Here is a 19,260-nt window from a genome sequence, read left to right on the forward strand (position 1 = left end):
GCTGTAGGAGTGTAGTTCTAGTCGTTTTGAAAAATGGTTTGCCATCCTTGGACACATACACATATTCTGACCCCACAGCTTTACTCCTAGGTCCGTATCCGAAGGCGTGGCCCTGGATGTTCATGTCAGCAATGTTCGTAATAGCCCAAACCGGACACTCCCCACACATGCATCGACCGTAGAATGGACAAGTAAACTGTGGTATGTTTATACTCTGGGATACTAGAGAGCCCCCAAAATGAACGCGCTGGTCCTTGCAACAGTGCGGCTTCCTCTTGCAATCTTAATGTTTTGCAAAAGAAGCCAACGGAAGATGAATACATACGTAATGATTTCAGCACTGTTGTGGTAAAGTTTAGGGGGTGTTGACCTAAGCGGAGAGGGAGGGGCTGTGCCTGGAGAGGCCCAAGGGCTCTTTGGGTACTGGTAACGTTCTGGGTGGTGGTGCTTCCAGCCTGTGTTCAGTTTGTGCTGAATCCTCAAACGGTACCCTTATGATGTGCGTGCTTTTCTGTATGCATATTATAATTTTTCAAAGTTAAAAAAGAAAAAGCTAGCTGCTTTTAAGTCCTTCCCTTTCTGAGATAGCTGGTGTTATTGACCACAGTCTTTTCTGTTTTCATAAAAACTTTTAATACCAAATGTATTTGTAAAAGAGCCCATAATCTCATTATCAGATAATCCCTATTGCCATTTAAAAATAATAGTAATAATAGCAATACACATGCAGAGTTGAAACATTCAAATGCAAAAATAATATAAAAATATATCAACTGAAAAGTAAAAAGTTCTTTCTGAGGTCTTTCTCCCTGAGGGAAGCGCTATTTTTTTTTTAATTAAAAAAAGATTTTACTTATTTTTAGAGAGAGAGGAAGGGAAGAAGAAAAAGTGGGAAAGAAATATCAGCGCCCCCATCGGGGAACCTGGCTCACAATCCAGTCATGTGCCCTGACCAGGACACAAACTGGCGACCTTTTGGTTTGCAGGATGACAACCAATCCACTGAACCACACCAGCCAGGACCCAAAAGGAAGCATCCTTAATGCACATCTCATCCTATCGTCCAGATACATCCTTATGCCCATTTCAGCATTAATCTGTTGCTGAATGCTGGCTCCCAAACATCCCCATCACAGCCTGTGGCTAAGGCAGCGTTCCCAGAGAGGGAGGCTTCAGCGATGCTCAGAGGGACGAGGCCAGTGCCGGACTGTGTGGAGAGTTTGCGAGCTTGGCTCATGGGTCTTTCACTGCTACAGCTTGGTTAGGATCCTCTGGGGATCCCAATGTAACAGGTTAGGGCTGGTTACAGCAGCAAGGCTCAGATTTTCGGGTGAGGAGTTCCAAGAATTCTAAGTTTCTTAGTGGGTAACCGTCTGTGGATGCTTTCTGTTGGACGGGCCTTGTGAGAAGGTCCAGAAATGACCAAGAAGGTTTGCCTGCCTGGAAAAAGTCTTGTGGAACAGCAAAGCTGTCTACTGTGGCAATGGAATAGTTGGGTCACATTAATGAAGACAGTGAGCTGTACAGGGCTTGGTGGTTCGGGCTCTTGGTCCATAATTGTGTTATCTGTGCATATACTTGCCTTTATCTCTCTCAACACTGCTCTGAAGTGCCCAAGTGAGGGGGAAATGAAGGTGTGTGAGCACACAGAGGGGGTGCCTTTAACTGACCTGCACCGAGGTTCCAGGTAGGCCTCTGAGTCACCACATTCTTCTGTCCCTTGCTTTTTTTTTTTTAATCCTCACCTGAGGATATGTGTATTGATTTTAAAGAAAGAGGAAGAGAGAGGGAGAAACATCGATCAGTTGCCTCCTGTAAGCTCCCCAACCCGGAATCAAACTCACAACCTACGTATGTGTCCTGACTGGGGATTGAACCCACAGCCTTTTGGTGTATGACAGGACAATGCTCCAATTAGCTGAGCCCCCCGGCCAGGGCCCTTGCTTTTTTCTTACTGTATTGGAGAGATCTCTCCCCATCAGCACACACAGGTCTACTTCAGGTCTGTGGGAGCTGCCCAGTAATCCTTAGAAATGTGCCATCAGGGGTCTAACCAGTCTCACGTTGTTGGCCTGGGGGTGCCCGCCAACTGTGGGGCCAGTTCCACCCACTGCCCGCTGACCATGGGGAGGGTGAGGTTTTATCTTTTGTCTTTCACCATCCCCACCAACCAGAGGATTTTATTGGATTTAGGAAAATAATAGGCCACCACTGAGGATCACTGGAGAGGTGAATTTTTACATGAGAAACTGTCCCCGTTGGTCCCATCTGGGCCACCCTGTTTTGCGTTTTGGTAAAGGCCCCCTCGGGATAGCAGCTGGGGCCTGGCCAGGACTGGTGGAGTCTGTGCAACGTGGCTGAAGTTTTACCAGTTGAAATCCGAACAGGAACCCCCGTGCTTCTCCTCTAGGCCTGGCTCGGAATCCCCACACTGCAAGCAAGCTGCCTACTTTGGCCCTCTCCCCGCCGTCCCCCAATCAACCCAGAGACAGCCAGATCCCCCTCAGAGTCCCATCTGTTGGCATCCCCAGGTTCCTGTGACCACGCACGCACAGCCCAGGACCTGTGTGCGAAATAAGTGACTTAGCTTGTGTCATAGCAAAGGCTCCCGGTGAAGAGTGTCAGGCAGTTGATAAGCAGGTCTGTCCTGCGTCCTAACGAAGCAGAGACCCGCCTCCCTCCTGGGCTGTTGTCCCAGCTGCTTCCCCACACACCACCTGTTGCTTTAGAGGCCAAACTCTGTCCTTGCAAATAAAACCTTCCACCAGGTGGCCCTCAAGCTCCTGTTAAAGAGAAGAGGGGGGAAAAGGACAAAATCCATAGGTATATAAAGGTACAGAGTGGGAGAGTAGGTGACAGGCAGGGAGATAACAGAGTCTCGGCCGGGGCCACTCTAGGGAGACACCTGTCCTTAGGCAGCTGCTCGGGATGCTGGCCATTGGTCTGGGATTTGGGACAAAAAGGCTGGGTACACTTCTTCAGGGCTAGGCATCGCCTCACAGGTCCTGTTCCCACTGGTCACTGTAGGGCATGAAAGGAGTGCCAGGAACTCATTGCTGATGTGTCCGCCCTACCATTTGGGGTCACCGACAGGTCCCCAGTGCGTGTGGCTGGTCTTTCGTGAACATCCATTCATAATTTTTTAAAAAAGTTCTTAGAAAATTGGGAATTAAATTTCCTTAATCTGACAAAGTATCAGTATAATACAAAAATCTTCACCAAACAGCATACATGTTGGTGAAGTCCTGAACACTTTCTCTCCGAGACTCGGAAAGAGACAACAATGCCCCCGTCACCACTCCTGCTCCCTGCGTGCTGGAGGTTCCAGCCGTGAACTTGGCACCTCCCTCCCAGACACATGAGGAAAAAAAGTTTAATCTGGGTGCCCCGTGGCCAGTAAAGATCGACATGCAAAATGGACTGTCACAGGGGACCACCCGCAGCCCTGCCTGACTTTTGCCTCAGATGGAGACACCATCTCTGTTATCTGGGACAGCAAGCAGATCGTTTGCTAGGCAGACACTACCTGCATCTTCCAGGGCTGTTCGCCATGCAAATATCCTTGACGAGCCTGGGACCAAAGGGATCAGTGTCTTCTGACAAAACATGATGGAATGGAAAGGCCCGTGAGAATGAACTTCCGACAGCCCCAGTTGGCCTCGAAGTAGCGACGATTAAGCATCCTCTTCTCTACATTCCACTGAGGGAAGACCAACCCCTGGCCACACCAGAACCCGGTCAGGTACGCCAAGCGTGGGAAGACCCCTGTTTCCAGAACATGCTCGTGATCTTGTTCTCACGCCCTCCCGGAAAGGACCCCTGAGAACCTCTCAGGAGAGTAGAGATCTACCTGTGACTCAAGGACCCTGTTCAGCTTCTCTCCTCCCCTTACAGGGGCGACACGGCCATTCAGTTTTGCAAAATCAACTTAGGTAGGCAGTGTCCGAGATGCAGGCAAAGAGTCCAGACTCTTGGTGGGGAAGGAGGTTCATGCATCTGGGGAGCGAGAGGTGAGGGGAAGGTTCTCAGGTCCCGCATTGTTCTCTTCCTCAGCCTGGGCGATAGTTCCCTGGGCATGCACTTCAATGTCACAGCCGTGCACCATGTAACGATGTTTCAGCCAGTGGCAGACCGAGTATGCCACAGCTGTCTGCTCAGATTATCAAGGAGGAGAAAAATTCCTCTTGGTGACATCGTAGCCATGACAACACCGTAGCACAATATGTGACTCACGTGTTTGTGGTGATGCTGGTGCAAACAAGCCTACACGCGGCCGCTCGTCAGCAAGCACAGCACGTGCAGTTACGAGAGCGGGCTGTCCCATCCAGGCCCTTGTGAGTGCGTGGTGCAATATTCACACAGGGCAAAATCGCCCAACGTTGTGTTTCTCGGAACGTGTCCCTGCTGTTCAGCGGTGCATGACTGTGCTTGCTAAACACACATGCGCCTTTTAAGTGCCTTTGTGTACCTGCGGTGCATTCTACTGTTGGAAAATAAAGTAGGTAAGAATGAGTGAGGAGGGGTCTGGGCTCGGAAGAATTGAGGCTCTACTTTCTGTGACCTGGGGCCTTGGTGGGTTCCTCTTAACCATGGGCCGCTTTTTTGTTATAAACTGGGAATGACTGTAGAGACAGTCTAGCAGTTGGGTGGCAGCAGAGGCGGGGATTCTGGCAGGCAGCTGACGGCAGGCAGGTTGGTTAGCTCCTTCTCCCTCCCAGCGATGGCACTCCGCTTAGAGGACGGATGATGGCTGGTTTTTAGACTCCTGACTCTATTAAACAGGCCACGCCAACAACCGCATTACACCTACCTCTGAAAGAAAAACAAAGCCTGGAACAATTTACTTAACCAAGTCAAATTATGGGCTTTGGGTCCAGGAGGGACGTCCAAGATCCCAGTGGTCAGTGCGGTCACTCTGATTAGAGCTTCTCAGGCACATGCCTGGCCTGTGTCCGCTGAGGGCAGAGAGTCTGAGGTCTCTTGCAGGGGTCAGCTCGGCCTACCCAGGCACCCATGATGGGACCTACCTGCACTGCGCCCTCAGCCCAGGCCAGGGGTCGGAGAGAGTGTGTGTGGCAGAGAGGGCCTGCAAGCACACACAAGAGACCTAGGGGGAGGGAGAACAGCAGAGCAAACCAAAAAGGGTGTGTGAGAGAGAGCGTGCACCAGAGGGTGAGAAGGAGGTAGGATGGGGGTTGGGGGTGCTATGGAGGAGCCAGCAGGTCTCTGAGCAGAGCGGGCAGAGGTTCTCTTTCCACTGCTCCATTACCTGCCTCTCCCTACATCTCTCGCACCCTGCCCACCCCACTGCCCTTCCATTCCCACCGGTTTCTAGCCTCCTTCTGGGTTTCCCCCTCCACTGCTCTTTTCTGACCCTACCCACCCACCCCCAGTCCCTGACTACTACCCCCCCAACCCCTTCTTCCCAGGGGTGAAATCTGACCACAGCCCCATGTGCTGGTGGCTCCTTCCCTCAGTCCCTCTGAACAACCCCATGTGAGTTTGGCTGCCTGCCCATTTGACCTTCGCTTTGGTTCCCGGAACCTTGTTTTATCATAATAAAATATTTCTAGACTGGAAAGGGTGGGGCTCACCCATGCCTCCTAGAGCGAGCACCAGCACCAGCCAAGTTCAAGGCCTGCCCCCTGCTGCCTCCCATGTGCACAGGCACCCCTTTGCACCCCCTCCCAACACCCCCAACAGGCAACCCCAATAGCCTTGGTCCTGGAAGGAAGCAGTAAAAATGCTCCTGGACAGGCTGCTTCAGGGGGGCCTGGGAAGTGAACTTTCTTCTCTTAGGACCTGGAGAAGCCAACAGGGTGAGTTGGGCAGGAAGATGGAAAGAAGATGAGCCAGGGGGAGGGACCTGAACAAATAGAGGGGTGCAGGCAGAGCACCCCACCCCTGTCCCACACCCATATGCCAGGGTGCTGGATGGGCTGGGACCCCAGGAAGGGTGCAGGGCCACCCCAGCTCCTTCTTCTGGCTGTGTCAGGAAAGGGGAGAAAAGGACGTCGAGGGCCAGGGACACAGCACACCCGGCTTGGCCAGTGGCCCTGAGCAGGGGCCCGGGGTCCACCCCAGCCTGCAGAGCTTGTGTGCAGCTTGGTGGATCCCTAACACTGTAACTCCCACGTCCCACCCCATCTGCAGCAGGGGCTTGAGGGTCCCCAGAGAGAAATAAAGTGAGGAAACCACGAAATCAGATCCAAGGGGGAAAAAAAAAAGGAAAAGAAATGGATGGATTTCCCCCCTTCTGTTCTTGGCAACCACATCCAGAGGCTCCAGGGAGGGGGAATTTGATAACCATGTAACTTCACCCTTCGATAGCCCAGGCGTTGCCTGGCCCCGAGCCAGCTGCGTGTTTGCAGAGCGGGGCTGGAGAGTCGTTTCTGCAGAGTTCATTTATCATCCAGCTTGGTGTGTGTGTCTGTCCCTGCGCCCCCTTCCTCTCCCCTTTATTTTTTCCTCCTCCCTCTTTCCAATACTTTTTCTCTCCTTTCTTCTCTCCAGCTTTCCCTGGCACCCCTCCCCTGCCCGCCCCCAGGATGGAGGGGTGTTAGCTGGACTTAGATGGGATTTACTCACACTGCATGACACCATCGTAGGGCCACCCAAGGCTCTCTTTTGTTCTCTCCTATTATTTTCCTCCTAATTCCCCATCCTCCACTCCCCAAGAGAGGAATCCAGGCTACATGTTTAATATATGGCTCTCTAGTCCACTTGCTGTCTTCAAAATACAGTGCAGTTTCGAGCTTTCATGGTGTAAACATATTGCTAAATTATGACATAATAATTTAAAATTATTAAATTTGACATTGCTTTTGCAACAACTTCATTGAGATACAGTTGACATACGATATGTGACAAACTGCCTGTATGTAAAGCGTGCCATGGTAAGTTTTGGTAAGTTTTGACATGTATGCACTTGCAGTCAATATAGTGAATATATTCAGTGTCTCCAGAAGTTGCCTCCTGACCCTTCGTAATTCCTTCAGCTTGTTAGCATTGTGAGTTGCAATGGTGGATTTTTAGACTATTAAATAAATACCTTGTCCTACACACGTCCTTTGGTGCTCACTTGAGCTCCATGAACTTCTGATACCAGCAACCAAAGGTTTGGAACAAACATAACCTGGTTATGGAGATGTGATTATAGTCTCTCTGCCCAGCTTTGCATTTCAAAGTTTAATTACCAGTAATCTTGTAAGAAAGTTCTGCGTGACATATATAAGAAAGGGGAGCCCTAGCTGGTGTAGCTCAGTGGATTGCATGTAGGCCTGCAAACCAAAGGGTCCCTGCTTCGATTCCCAATCAGGGCACATGCTTTGGTTGTGGGCCAGGTCCCCTGTAGGGGGCGTGCTAGAGGCAACCACACATTGATGTTTTTCCCCCTCTCTTTCTATCTTCTCCCTCTATAAAAATAAATGAAGTGTTTTTTTAAAAAAAAAAAAAGAAGAAAGGGGAGAAATCCTTAAACTGTTGATGATTTAGTGAATATTTATTGAGTGCCTGCTGTGTGCCCTGGGTGTTGGGTGCTGGGCCTCGATCACCAGCCATGGATTGTTGTGGAGATATCCCAATGTTATTCAAGTAACACAGGTCTTCCTCATCCTTTCCCTTTCTACCTAGCATGAGAAACTTTCTGACATGTGGGCCTTTTGTGTTTTTAAATCAAATGTACATGAACCTGGTAAATCAAAATTATTCTGGGGAAGAACGACCCTAAATGAATCCACGGAGTGAGATGGTTTTGATGCCTTGTGTTCTCTGACCACCCACCAAATCTTGGAGTCTTCAGAACTCTCTGATTTTATCCAGCTGTTTTCTTTCTTTTATTCATTTATCCAATAAACATAATCCAGTACCTGTGACATACCAGGACTCTCCTAGACCCCTGTTTCCATTTCCAAGGGTTGTCTGAATTGCTAGGCCAAAATCAAGTTCAAGTTCGAAAAGGAGATAACTTCGATTGAAACAGTTGAAAATCGTCTCACAGTGTTTGCATTTTGATGGCAATGTAAACACGGTTCTTTGCAGAGACAAGCACATATTATAATTACGTTTTCTTCTTGTGTAACAGTTTGGGTATTATTTTTAGTGTTTCTGCTTACCTTCTGGGTCCTGGGATACTGAGTTGTTCCCTTATGGTGCCAAACACACACAGGCATGGATCCAAGCTTCCAAACTCGTTGCTCCCCAGGCAGCAGCCTCATCCCTGAGCCTGCGCCAAGTCTTGGTGGAGGGGCCATGCACAGGGGCCAACCAGCTGTCTGGGTGTCCTTGTGGATGTAGTCACTGGATGTAGTCACCCTGATCAGCCTGCAGGGGGCCTCAGGGGGGCACTGAGCTCCCAACGGCCCCCTCCTGCCTGCCACCATCAAATAAACGTGTTCATGTAAATCTCGAACCTACCTTGGAATTCATTTTAGCATGCGTTATGAATTTGTATTCATTAGCTATTTCTGTGTAACAATTGCCCCCAAACTTCGTGTCTTAAAAACCTCATTATGATTTACATTCTCTTGGGTTTTGTGGCCCATGGATTCAGCCAGGGCTCTGTGGGGATGGCTTATCTCTGCTCCGGATGGGGTGGAATCCAAGGCTGCAGTCATCTGAAGGCTGGTCAGAGTCTGGGAGACCTGCTTCTAAAGTGATGCGTGCTCTTGGCTAGTGAGTTGGTTCTAGCAAGTTGGTTTCCTTTGCGTGAGGGACTCTCCACCCATAGGCTTTCCCACAAAGCTGCTTACGTGTCCTTGTGCAGTGGCTAATGGTTTCTACCCAAACAAATGAGAGAGAGAGAAGGGAGGGAATGTGTTCTTTTAATGTCCTAACTTCGGAAATCATAATGCCTCAATGCTGACGCATCCTATTTATTAGAAGCCAGTCAGTGCGTCCAGCATACTTTCTAGGTAGAGAGATTAGGTTCCACTTCATGGAGAGGGGGAGGGTCCTAATGAGCAGGTATGTTTTACAAAACCATCATGTTTATAGGTGGTTGTCCAGTGCCGCACACTGAACACTCGAGCCTTACTATGCCCCTGTGGGCCATTCCTGTTTGCATTTACAGAGATCAAATATAAATTTGGGTTGGTTCTGTTCTTCAGCCTCTACTTGCATTCAGTTCTAGTCTAGTTTGTTAGACCAGCTCCGTTCTTTGAGGGGAAGAAAGAGGAACTGGGAGAGAGAGAGGGCTCTGGAACACCGAGGGGCGATGCTGAGGTGGGAGAAATCTGTAAGTGGGGGGAAAGGCAGAATGACAAGAAATACATTTTCTCAATTGCCCTTAGCAGAGAGGTGTTGGTTGGTTGGTCGGGATGAAGCTCTGAGCTCCTGCCTCACACTCCAGCCCTCATCCTGCTCGTTCAGAAGCACGAGAGCTGCCAGCTCCTTTGTCAGAGGGAACCTCCAGCCCCCTGCAGAAGGGACATGAAGACAGAGCTGCCTTTTCAACAACAGGGACATTGGAAAGCCGTGGACACTCAGCTTGAAGGCAGGCCAACTCCTCAGGGGTACAGTCCTTGGAGGGGGTGAATTAAGATGTTGGGGAAGAGTAGGGCTAGGGCTACCTCATTAGAAACCCTGATGGAACGACTAATAGCTAGACTAAAAAATCAGTGTGTGGGGAGTTGTAACTTCGACTTGATCTTCAGGGTGGGCAGGAATTTCCAGACCGTGGCTATTTATTCCCAGAGTCAGGCAGCAGTGGCCTTGGGGGCTAGGGTACCCTTCACAAGGGAGCGGAGCCTGCCAGCCAGCACCCTGGAAGCAGAGAGCCACATGAGGACCCCCCAGGGAGAGGTTGGTTGGCAAGATTCATCCAGGGGACTAGGGTGCTGGCCGAGTAGCTGCATTTCAGGCCCGGCTCCAGGCTCGACAGGGAGAGGGTGAAATAAAAATCAGAAAAAGCAGGGCTTTGGAGCCAAGAGCGAGCCGGTGCTTGCATTTCACACCAGCTCCAGTTCAGGAAAGCAGGACTGGGGCCTGACACCCCCTGCTGGAGGGCATGTAGCATGCCTTGGGCTGCCCAGGAGGAGGGTTGGGTGGCTCACGAACCAGGTGCCCATAGTCTCCAACACTCCAGGAGAAGGTTGTTACCTGGAAGCTCCTCTCTGGTCCCCTCTCCTCTCCTCACCTCCCTCCCTGGCCAATGCCTAGTGATCTTTATAGCGTGGGGCCTTCTTGTACCTACAAATGGGTCAAGTGTACACATGGTTCTAGGCGCTTTACCTGACAATCACCAGCTCAAGAAAGCCCTGAGTGGGGGAATTAAAGTGGGGGTCAAGTTTGGCCTAAGCGCCTGCCGTCCTCTTTATACCGCCCAGTCTGTGCTGCTTTAGGGGCTATCTGCTTTCAGCCACAAGAAGAGTGACGGTCAGAATGATGGCTTGCAGGTCCAGACAGGGCCCTCGGGTGTGACGTGTCCAGGAGAGGCGCGTAACCAACTGACCTGCCGGGGTCAGTCCTGGCAGCGCGGTGGGAAGGATCACCGTCCCCAGATGAGCGTTGTCCACAAACAGCGGGCGGCCTCGCTGTAAACGAGGAGTGCTGTCAGCTGCGAGCACGAGGAATTGCCGGGGGCGGCCCTCACATCGCACTGACCTCCAGTGCTGCTGCTGCCTAGGGCTTGGGTCCGTGGGTGTGTCTTGTTTCTCCTCTGCCCCTGAGCGCCGACCCCTCCATCTGTGAAGCGGGCCTAAGCCCCACCCTTCCAAAAAACCGAGACAAGGCAATTTGTACATGCTGCCATGAAATGAGAGCAAATAGGGATTTCTCGTTAAAGTGTTGTGTTTTGTTTTTTTATTTTGGGGACACATACATAACCTAAAATGTGCCATTTTAACCATTTTTAAGTGTGCAGTTCGGTGGCATTAAGTAAATGCACATCGCTGGGCAACTATTGCCACCATCCGCCTTCAGAACTGTTTCGCCTTCCCAAACTGAAACCCGGTCCCCATTCAACACTAACTCCCTGTCCCCTCCCCCAGCCCCTATTTATCACCATCCCACCCTCTGTCTCTAGGAATTTCACTACTCCAGTTACCTCGCATAAGAGAAATCATTCAGCATTTGTCTTTCTGTGAGTGACTTATTTCACTTAACATGGTGTCTTCCGACGTACACCCAGAAGTGGGATTGGCGGACCCTGTGGCAATTCTATTAGTACTTTTTGAGGAACCTCCTCCACACTATTTTCCATAGTGGCTATGTCATTTCACACGTCCCTTCCAACAGTGCACAACGGTCCCCTTTACTCCGCACCCTCACCAACACTTGGTAATTCTTGTCTTTCTGACGCTCGCCATCCTGACAGGTGTGAGGTGGGATCTCATTGTGGTTCTGATGTGCGTTTCTCTGAGGATTTGTAGTTGAGCACCTTTGCATGTACCTGTCAATCATTCGTATACCTTCTCTAAAAAAAAGTCTATTCAGGTCCTTTGCACATTTTTAGACTGGATTTTTTGTGTCCATGTCCATGTTGGGGTGTGTTTTTAATGGACTGACATGAGTTCCTTATGTATTTTGGATATTAACCGCTTATCAGATATGTGGATCAAAAATAATTTCTACCACTCGGCACGTTGCCGTTTGATTTTGTTCACTGTTTGTTTTGCTGTGCAGAAGCGTTTAGATTTAAGGTCATCCCACTTGTTTATTTTGCTTTGTGGTTTGTGTTTTTGGTGTCATCCAAAAAATCATTGCCAAGGCCAATGTCAAGGGGCTTTCCCCCCTGTGTTTTCTTCTAGGAGTTTTACAGTTTCAGGTCTCACCTTTAGGTCTTTAATCCATCTTGAGTTATGTGTGTGTGTGTGTGTGTGTTTTGTGTGGGTGTGCGTGTGTGTCTGTGTATGAGAGTGGCATAAGATAGGGGTCCATTTTTATTATTTTGCATGTGGTTATCCAGTTTTCTCCTTACCATTTTTGAAGCAACTGGCTTTTCCCCTTGAGTACTTCTTGTCTCCCTTGTCAAAATATTAGTTGACCCTATAGGCATGGGTTTCTTTCTGGGTTCTTAATTCTGTTCCATTGGTTTGTGTGCCTGTTTTCATGCCGTATCCTACTGTTCTGATCACTATAGCTTTGTAGTATAGTTCAAAATCAGAAAGTGTGATACTTCCATCTTTGTTGTTCTTTCTCAAGATTGCTTTGACTATTTGGGTTTCTCTTGTGGTTTCATATGAACTCCAGTTTTTCTTTTCCCTTTCTCTGAAAAACTCCAATAAAGTAGTGAAAGGGATTGCAGTGAGCCAATAGATGATGCTGAGAGGGATGCTTAAACTTTTAGAGGTAACCCATGGACACAATGACGAGATGCAAAGAGAATTCAGACTCCTTTGGGCCAGACTAAGACCTCTACTTAGAGGGTCTGTTTCCTAGCCCCACATGCCCACTTCTGCATTCTGCATTTTCTTGTTGGAACTGAAAGTCTGCAACCTACCTGCTCTGACTCCCTCACATTTTTCTTAGGCTTTCTGTTAGGTTCTGGCAGGAGAACAGATGGCAAGGGGAGGAGGTGTGGGTCCAAGGCAGCAGGTATTGGAAGTGGCTGGTGTGACAGTGGGCAGGGGGTCCTGGTCAAGGTCATACAAGGTCCTGGTCAAGGTCACACTTCTGGGAGATCCACAGCCAACTATACAGTGGCTGCAGTAGTACAGTGACAGGCACAGGCCCCTGGGGCTAAAATGCACCCCAGGGACAGGGGCAACGGGCAGCCACTGAACTTACTCTCTCCACCCTTCCCAACCTTGATAAGCACTTCCCTGTGTTAAACACCCTCTGCTGGAGACACTTACAGGGGTGGGCCAAAGCACGTTAAATGACCAGCCACCATTGCCTAAAAGGGGAATCACAAGTAAGGATAGGAAATAATAACAATAACAATAACAAGACAAATAATACAAATAAATAATACAATCCTTATAAGTAATTAGACAAGAATAAACTCTGTTTCATGTGCTCACCAACTGTAAGCCTACTTTCTCTCACCCCTGTAAAATGGTATCCATTATCCTGGCTGAACCCTGACAAAGCATCCTTTCATGCAATTTAACTATAAAAAGAACACGACACCTTAAAAATGCTTGGTTTGTATCCTTTCAGACTTTGCCCTGTGGTTTCTATCATCCAAATTCTTTAGCATTGTGCATTCACCCAAGTATTGTCCTTTAATATTTATCGTTTTGCGATTCAATTAAAAAAAAAATGGACAGCCACCAGTCTTGGAGGTCTCCCCAAGTTGTTACGAATTTGAGATTACTCCATTTCTTTTCTTGATGCCTGGTGTTCCGTTAGCCATTTATCTCGTGATGGGCATTCAGGTCTTTGAGAGGTTTCTGTGCTCTGGACAGTGTGCTGCAGTGACCGTTCCTGCACGCTTGCCAGCGTTTCTCCATGGCAGCGAACCGGAGGGGGAATTACAGAGTTGCTGGGCGTGTGCGTTTTTAATTTTACTGCAGTTCACCCAATTGCTCTTCCAAGTGGCTGCGCCAGTTTCTACTCCCACCCATGTACAGAAGAGTGTCCTCTCTGAAGTTGTGACATTTCTAAGCTCTTTCGTTTTGCCCAGTCTAGGGGGGCAAAATGGTATCTCGCTGTTGCTTTAGTTCGCATACCCCTGCGGACTGACTTATGCGTCTGTTAGGTGGACGGTGACGACTTCAGGCTGACTCCGAGGGTGGAAGGAATTGCTCTTGGGAGGCAGTGTGGCTGCTGCTCCCTGGCTTTCGGGGGCAGGCCTCTGAGGTGGCTCTGTTGCCAACAAAACTACACCAAAAAGCTCATCATGATTTCTTGGGCCACCAGAAGGTGCTGCTGAGCCTTCATGTGGCTGAGGCTGCTGTCAGGCGAGAGGAAAGAAGCCCCAGGCCTGGCCATGAGCAGGAGACGTGCTGAGGCCTCCAGGAGCTGCAGGTGCCTAGCAGCGGGCAGCACCCATGGAGGGCAGCAAATGCTCTCACCAACAGTACCACCGGGGACACACGCAGCATCTAGTTTGCAGTAGCGAGGGTGGTGGGCTTCACTGAGAATCAGTGACACCATCCACTCCCTGGTTTGATTAAACGTCGTGGAAGCTGCCCAATGTTCCCTCCTGGATTCCTTCTGATGAGAATTCTGTGGTCAATTCCGAGAGCCCCCAAGCAGAGCCCGGTAGTAGTGGTGTGACCTCTCTGCTTTGAGAAAGCACAAAACAGGCAGGACAGGGAAGGGAGGGGAGGGACCCAGGAACAGCTACGCTATGATCTTTTTTTTTTTTTTTTTTTTTTTTTTTACAAGATGGCCCAAGGAAGCTAAAAGAATCACCTTTCATGTGGACCTCAGTGCTAGTCTGGGGTGGGGGGCAATGAACTAATTTTGATGCTAGAAGACTTGGGTTCCAGTTCAGGCTTTGCCACTTTGTGCCCCAGCTTTGTAACCAGTAAAACCCTGGTTTTACTGGTAAAACCCAGCTAATATTCCTCCCTGCCCTCCTTTAAGTGCTCCTGCTGTGCCTAGCGAGCAGCTCCGGGCTGGAAGTCAGGACCACAAATTCTAGTTCATCCTCTCACGGTAACTCGCTGGGTAACTCAACAAGCTCCTTAAGCTCTCCCTCAGTTTCTCAGCCTGTAAGAGGGTGTGATCACACCCGTTTCTTGGGCTTCTGTGAGGATGAAGACGACAGGAGGTGTGAAGGCTTTGGATGAATACTGCTGTATTGGATATAGCCATCCATCGGGTGCAAACACAGGTGTGCAGGAAAGTGCCCGGCTTCAAACAACCAAAATTAGTTTTAGTTTAGGTGCAGAGAATATGTTTCTATGGATAAAACGGTTGGCCAGGACGATTTCCTGTCTTTTTGTGCAGCTAGGCAGCAGGCTCAGAGGACCTCAAAAATGAGCATAAATTCTGAAGATCAGTCCGCCCGGTGTTCTCCCAAGGTGTCCTCCTGGGTCCTCCGGGGTCGCGCGCCACCTGGTGTCGGATACCCGCCTCTGCGCAGAAACCACGTGTAAGAAAGTGCTTACAACCTAACTACGCACCCTGGTTTTGACCCGTTCTAGCCAATAGGGAGGGGGGAGGCGGGGCAGGGGAAAGCAAGAGTCCAATCGTCTCCTGCTCTTCGAGGAGAAGGCGGGGCTTGGGGTTTACCACGTTGGGTTTGTCCGCAGCGCTAATTACTTTTTCCAAAGGCAGGAGGAGGGTTTCACTACGGCTGGCGCCGCCGCCTCGCGCGCTCTAGCTCCGCCGCGACTGTCCGGGGGGCTGCTCCTCCCAAGTACCATGTGTGACGGCGCCCTGCTGCCTCCTTTCGTCCTGCCCTTGCTGCTGCTGCTGGTTTGGGGACTGGACCCGGGCACAGGTAGCGCTCCCTCTCCCGCGGATCTTCTTCGCGGGTGCCTCTCGCGATCACCTTGCTTCTGTCCTGCTGAGGCATCCTCTGTCTGCCCGCGCAGCCCGGCTCCGGAGGCGGATGGCTGACAGTGCCCGGGGCCGAGGAGGCGCAGGCCGCAGCCGCGGGACGGGGCTCCGAGCCGGGCGGCCGCGCTGGAGAGCTTCCCCGGGTGGTCGGGCCCGGGCGGAGGCGCTGGCGGGCACGGAGATGCCGGAGCGAGGGAAGGCATGATAGCTCCGGCTCCGGGCCGCGTTGTCCCGCCGGTGGCGCGGTGTGCCCAGCGCTGGACCCGCGCGCAGCGGGCGGCCGGCTGGAGGCCGGGCGGCCGGGAGGGCCCCACGGCGCTGACGCGTCTCATCTCTCCCCTCAGCTGTCGGCGACGCTGCGGCCGACGTGGAAGTTGTGCTCCCGCGGCGGGTGCGACCCGACGACGTGCACCTGCCTCCGCTGTCCGGCATCCCCGGTCCCCGAAGACGGCGTCGCCCCCGTGCGCCCCCCGCGCGCCCCCCGCCCGGCGAGCGCGCTCTGCTGCTGCACCTGCCGGCCTTTGGGCGCGACCTCTACCTGCAACTGCGCCGCGACCTGCGCTTCCTGTCCCGTGGCTTCGAGGTGGAGGAGGCGGGCACGTCCGGGCGCCGCGGACGCCCCACTGAGCTGTGTTTCTACTCCGGCAGTGTGCTCGGCCACCCAGGCTCCCTGGTCTCGATCAGCACCTGCGGCGCCGCCGGCGGCCTGGTACTGCCTGCGCCCCCTCCGGGTCTGCTTGTCGGTCTGTCGCGGCGCAGGGGGTGGTCCCCCGAGGAGGGCTGGGATGTGGGTGGGAGCACCTCGATGGGAATTTCAGACTTCTGGGCTGCTCTACCTGCCCTGGGGAGCGCAGGTCCAGCCCTACCTGTCAGGCCCCTAGGCTGAGAGGCGCACTTCACCCAATGCAGACAATACAGCGTTTGCACCTGCACAGGTGTGTATGTGTGCATGTCTTGGGGAACACCTGCGTGTGTGTATATCTCACCTCTTCTTGGGTGCGGGGATGGAGTGGTGGGCATTCGCCGTCCTTTTGTCCTTTTGGACCCCTCTGTCCCTGGAAAAGGACTTTTGAAGCACTTTGCTGGCAGGCCACTAACCTCCCGAATTAGTTGAATCGTGAGGACCAGGACAGGGAGGGTGTACCTGTCCTTGTTCCCTTATGCTACACGTAGGCATTTGTGTGGCGCCCACCCTGCGCCAGGCCCGAGGGGTGCTTACCTTGGTGATAAGATCCTCCCTGTCCCCAGGAGATCCCTTGCTGTGGCAGCAGCTCTTCCTCTGTCCCCAAGACCCTGCCCTGCTGCATGTGCGGCACCTGTGGCAGGTGCTCCGAGGGGCAGGGGGAGTTCCGTGCACCTCTGCCCTGCTTCCACTCACAGCGATCACTGGGATACACTGATGCCCGGCCAAATGCTTCTCAGCTTCCCCGTGGTGCCTGGAGGAGCCCACATGGCTAGCAGATGGGTCTCCTGCAGCAAAGCCTGGTAGAGGCCGAGGGCATAAAACGCGCAGTTGTTTCTCTATCAACTGTCAGGACCGGCTGCTGGGGAAGCAGTTTCTGGTACCCTTTTGTGCCTGTCCTTTCCAGGCACAAGAGACTGCTCCCCCCACCTCTACCCTATCTGGTTGCACCAGCTAGAATTCCCCAGCCCTTCCCCACCTGGGCTGCAACTAGTCTCCTAGAACTTGCAACAGAGCCAGAAAGCCTGGGGGTGCAGGTTTTCATGTGAGACTTCTGTTTTCTTCTGAGCAATGTCGGGGACCCCGGGGGTCATGTCCTAGGACTGGCCTTCACCAGTGTCCCCCTTTTAGGACTTCCCTGCGTCCCGGTCGGAATGTGATCTGCTGTCGCTCAGAGGGGAGAAACTGGTTTCTTTGGTTAGACGAGGATAATGGCCCGTGGAGGGGGCAGACCATGTGGGCCGCCGTGGGCAATGAACAGGCTTCAGTTGGAGTGAGAAAGGCTCGGATCGCTGTAGGACTCGGGTCAAGGCTGTATCATGTTCTGGGAGGGACTGGAAGGCCCACATCATTTTTGCTGTTTTTGCCAAAGTGTTTAAAAGTCTAGGTCACATCACTGTACTGTACATGGAAACATCTGAATCCCATTTGCTGCGGTTTAGTGAGTTTCTGTAGAGGTCAGAGTTTATACTTCTTGGTGTAAAGTTTCCAGCGAGCAGCTATCTGTGAAGGAGCTGAGGGTGGAAATCTGGATAACATTGATTTAAATCCCCACAGAGTGAGTGCTGGGCCCACTCACAGATGGCATGCGAGCAGGGAGGGTTCACTTCAGTTCTCCTCCAGGCTGTGGGGAGTGTCCTTCCCTTCGGCACCATGTGGGGGCGCTGTGCTTTAGATAAAGGAACTCGGCCAAGAGGCTGAGTTCGGCTGTGCCAGCTGCGGGTGGACCTCTAAGACTAGGAGATTCTAAATTCCTGCCGGAGCAGACACTTCTGTTGTTTAGTCTGCCTTGTTCATACCGTTCGTGTGAACGGGATGCTGGACGTTAGACCCTTCCTCCCAAGCACACTGGCTGAAGGCAGGAGGGAAGAGATAGCCTGGTGACTTGGAGCAGACCTCTTAGGTGCAAGGTGGTCCCGGAACGCCCAGAGAAGAGAAAGAACAGGGAAGTAGGCTAACTAAGTTTGCGTCGCACTCCACACTGCTTGCATGTTGATTCTCAGATGTGCTTGAGACAGTTCAGGTGGGTGGGCGTGTGTTCGTCACTCTTGACCATGGCTGAAGCATCGTGAGGTGGAGATGGGGGGTGGGGGTGTGGGGGGGTGGGGAGTGCGTGCCTGTGGCGTGTGTCAGGACAGGCGTGGCTACAAGGCGTGAGAGACAGGCAACGTCATGGAGATAATTTTTGGTGGCCACAGATGGTGGCATCACAAAGCCTCCTTATGTAGCCAGAGAGTCATGCAGAGCACACTTAGTCTTTAAAAGTCCAAACAGTAAATACCCCAGGCTTTGAGGGCCAGATGCTCTCTGTCGCCACTGCTCGACACTGCCATTTTCGTGAGGCAGCAGCCACAGACAGTAAATAAACAGATGGACGTGGCTGCTGAGCTCAGTAAAACTCTATTCTGCTGTTGAGCATCCGTTAAATCCTGCCACATCTAGCGTCCTCTCCACAGCTCAGTGGAGAGTGTCGAGGGCAGAGGCAGGGCAATGCAGGCTCTGCTCCCTGCTGCAGCGACGCCACAGGGCCGCCGGGCTCCAGAGATGTTTAGAGAAGGTACGTGATTAGAATAGAGCCTCACTTCTTTGTTTAGGGGCATGAAGAGTAAGGCTCACACTCCATTTGCCCCCCATCTACCGTGTTTGCTGGTGGGCACTGGCGTGGGCCCGTGGCATTTCCTCTCTCTGCATCTCTTATTTTGGAAAGCTGGGCAAGTTGCACTTTTCAGACCTACAGAGGCCGCAGGCTTACGCATATTGTTCTGTCGATGCTGCTTCGTGGCATTTACATTTCAGAGAGCTCTTAGCTCTCACGTCAGGTTCGAGAGGAGGGTCTGGAACTGTGTCATTTCCAAGCAGTGATGTTTGGGCACCTGAGGATGGTGTTTCCTGCCCCAAGTAATGGACGTGAGTCTGGTCAGCGGCTTCCCGTGAAGAGGACCAGATCGTGGAATGGCAGCAGAGTGGGAATCCGGTGGAGGAGCTTCTCCCGAGCTGGCAGTGGAGCTGGAACTGCAAGGAGCAGAAGGGTTGGTGGTGTCTGAAACGACTCTCTCTGTGCTGTCTGCCTGAAGAGGTCGAAGGAAGGGCCTGTTTTCCACCCCAGCGGGTTTGGTCAGCTGAATGGTGGCTCTTCTGCCTCAGACGGATACCCGCACACTCTGGGGAGTGCACACATCAGG

The 19,260-nt window shown here is 51.8% G+C and overlaps 1 protein-coding gene across 2 annotated transcripts in view; it reads left to right on the forward strand.

Moving 5' to 3' along the window:
- The first annotated feature begins 15,162 nt into the window (after positions 1-15,162).
- Positions 15,163-19,260, forward strand: part of ADAMTS17 (ADAM metallopeptidase with thrombospondin type 1 motif 17) — a 188,851-nt gene continuing 184,753 nt past the window's right edge. For both annotated transcript variants that reach the window (XM_036012953.1, XM_028502431.2), the window contains exons 1-2: positions 15,163-15,337; positions 15,741-16,105. In XM_036012953.1, the coding sequence (XP_035868846.1) occupies positions 15,259-15,337; positions 15,741-16,105 (444 nt within the window). In that variant the 5' untranslated portion in view covers positions 15,163-15,258. The remainder of the gene's footprint in view (positions 15,338-15,740; positions 16,106-19,260) is intronic.

This window comes from Phyllostomus discolor, chromosome 12, assembly GCF_004126475.2.
Source record: "Phyllostomus discolor isolate MPI-MPIP mPhyDis1 chromosome 12, mPhyDis1.pri.v3, whole genome shotgun sequence".
In the NCBI taxonomy this organism is placed as follows: Eukaryota; Metazoa; Chordata; class Mammalia; order Chiroptera; family Phyllostomidae; genus Phyllostomus; species Phyllostomus discolor.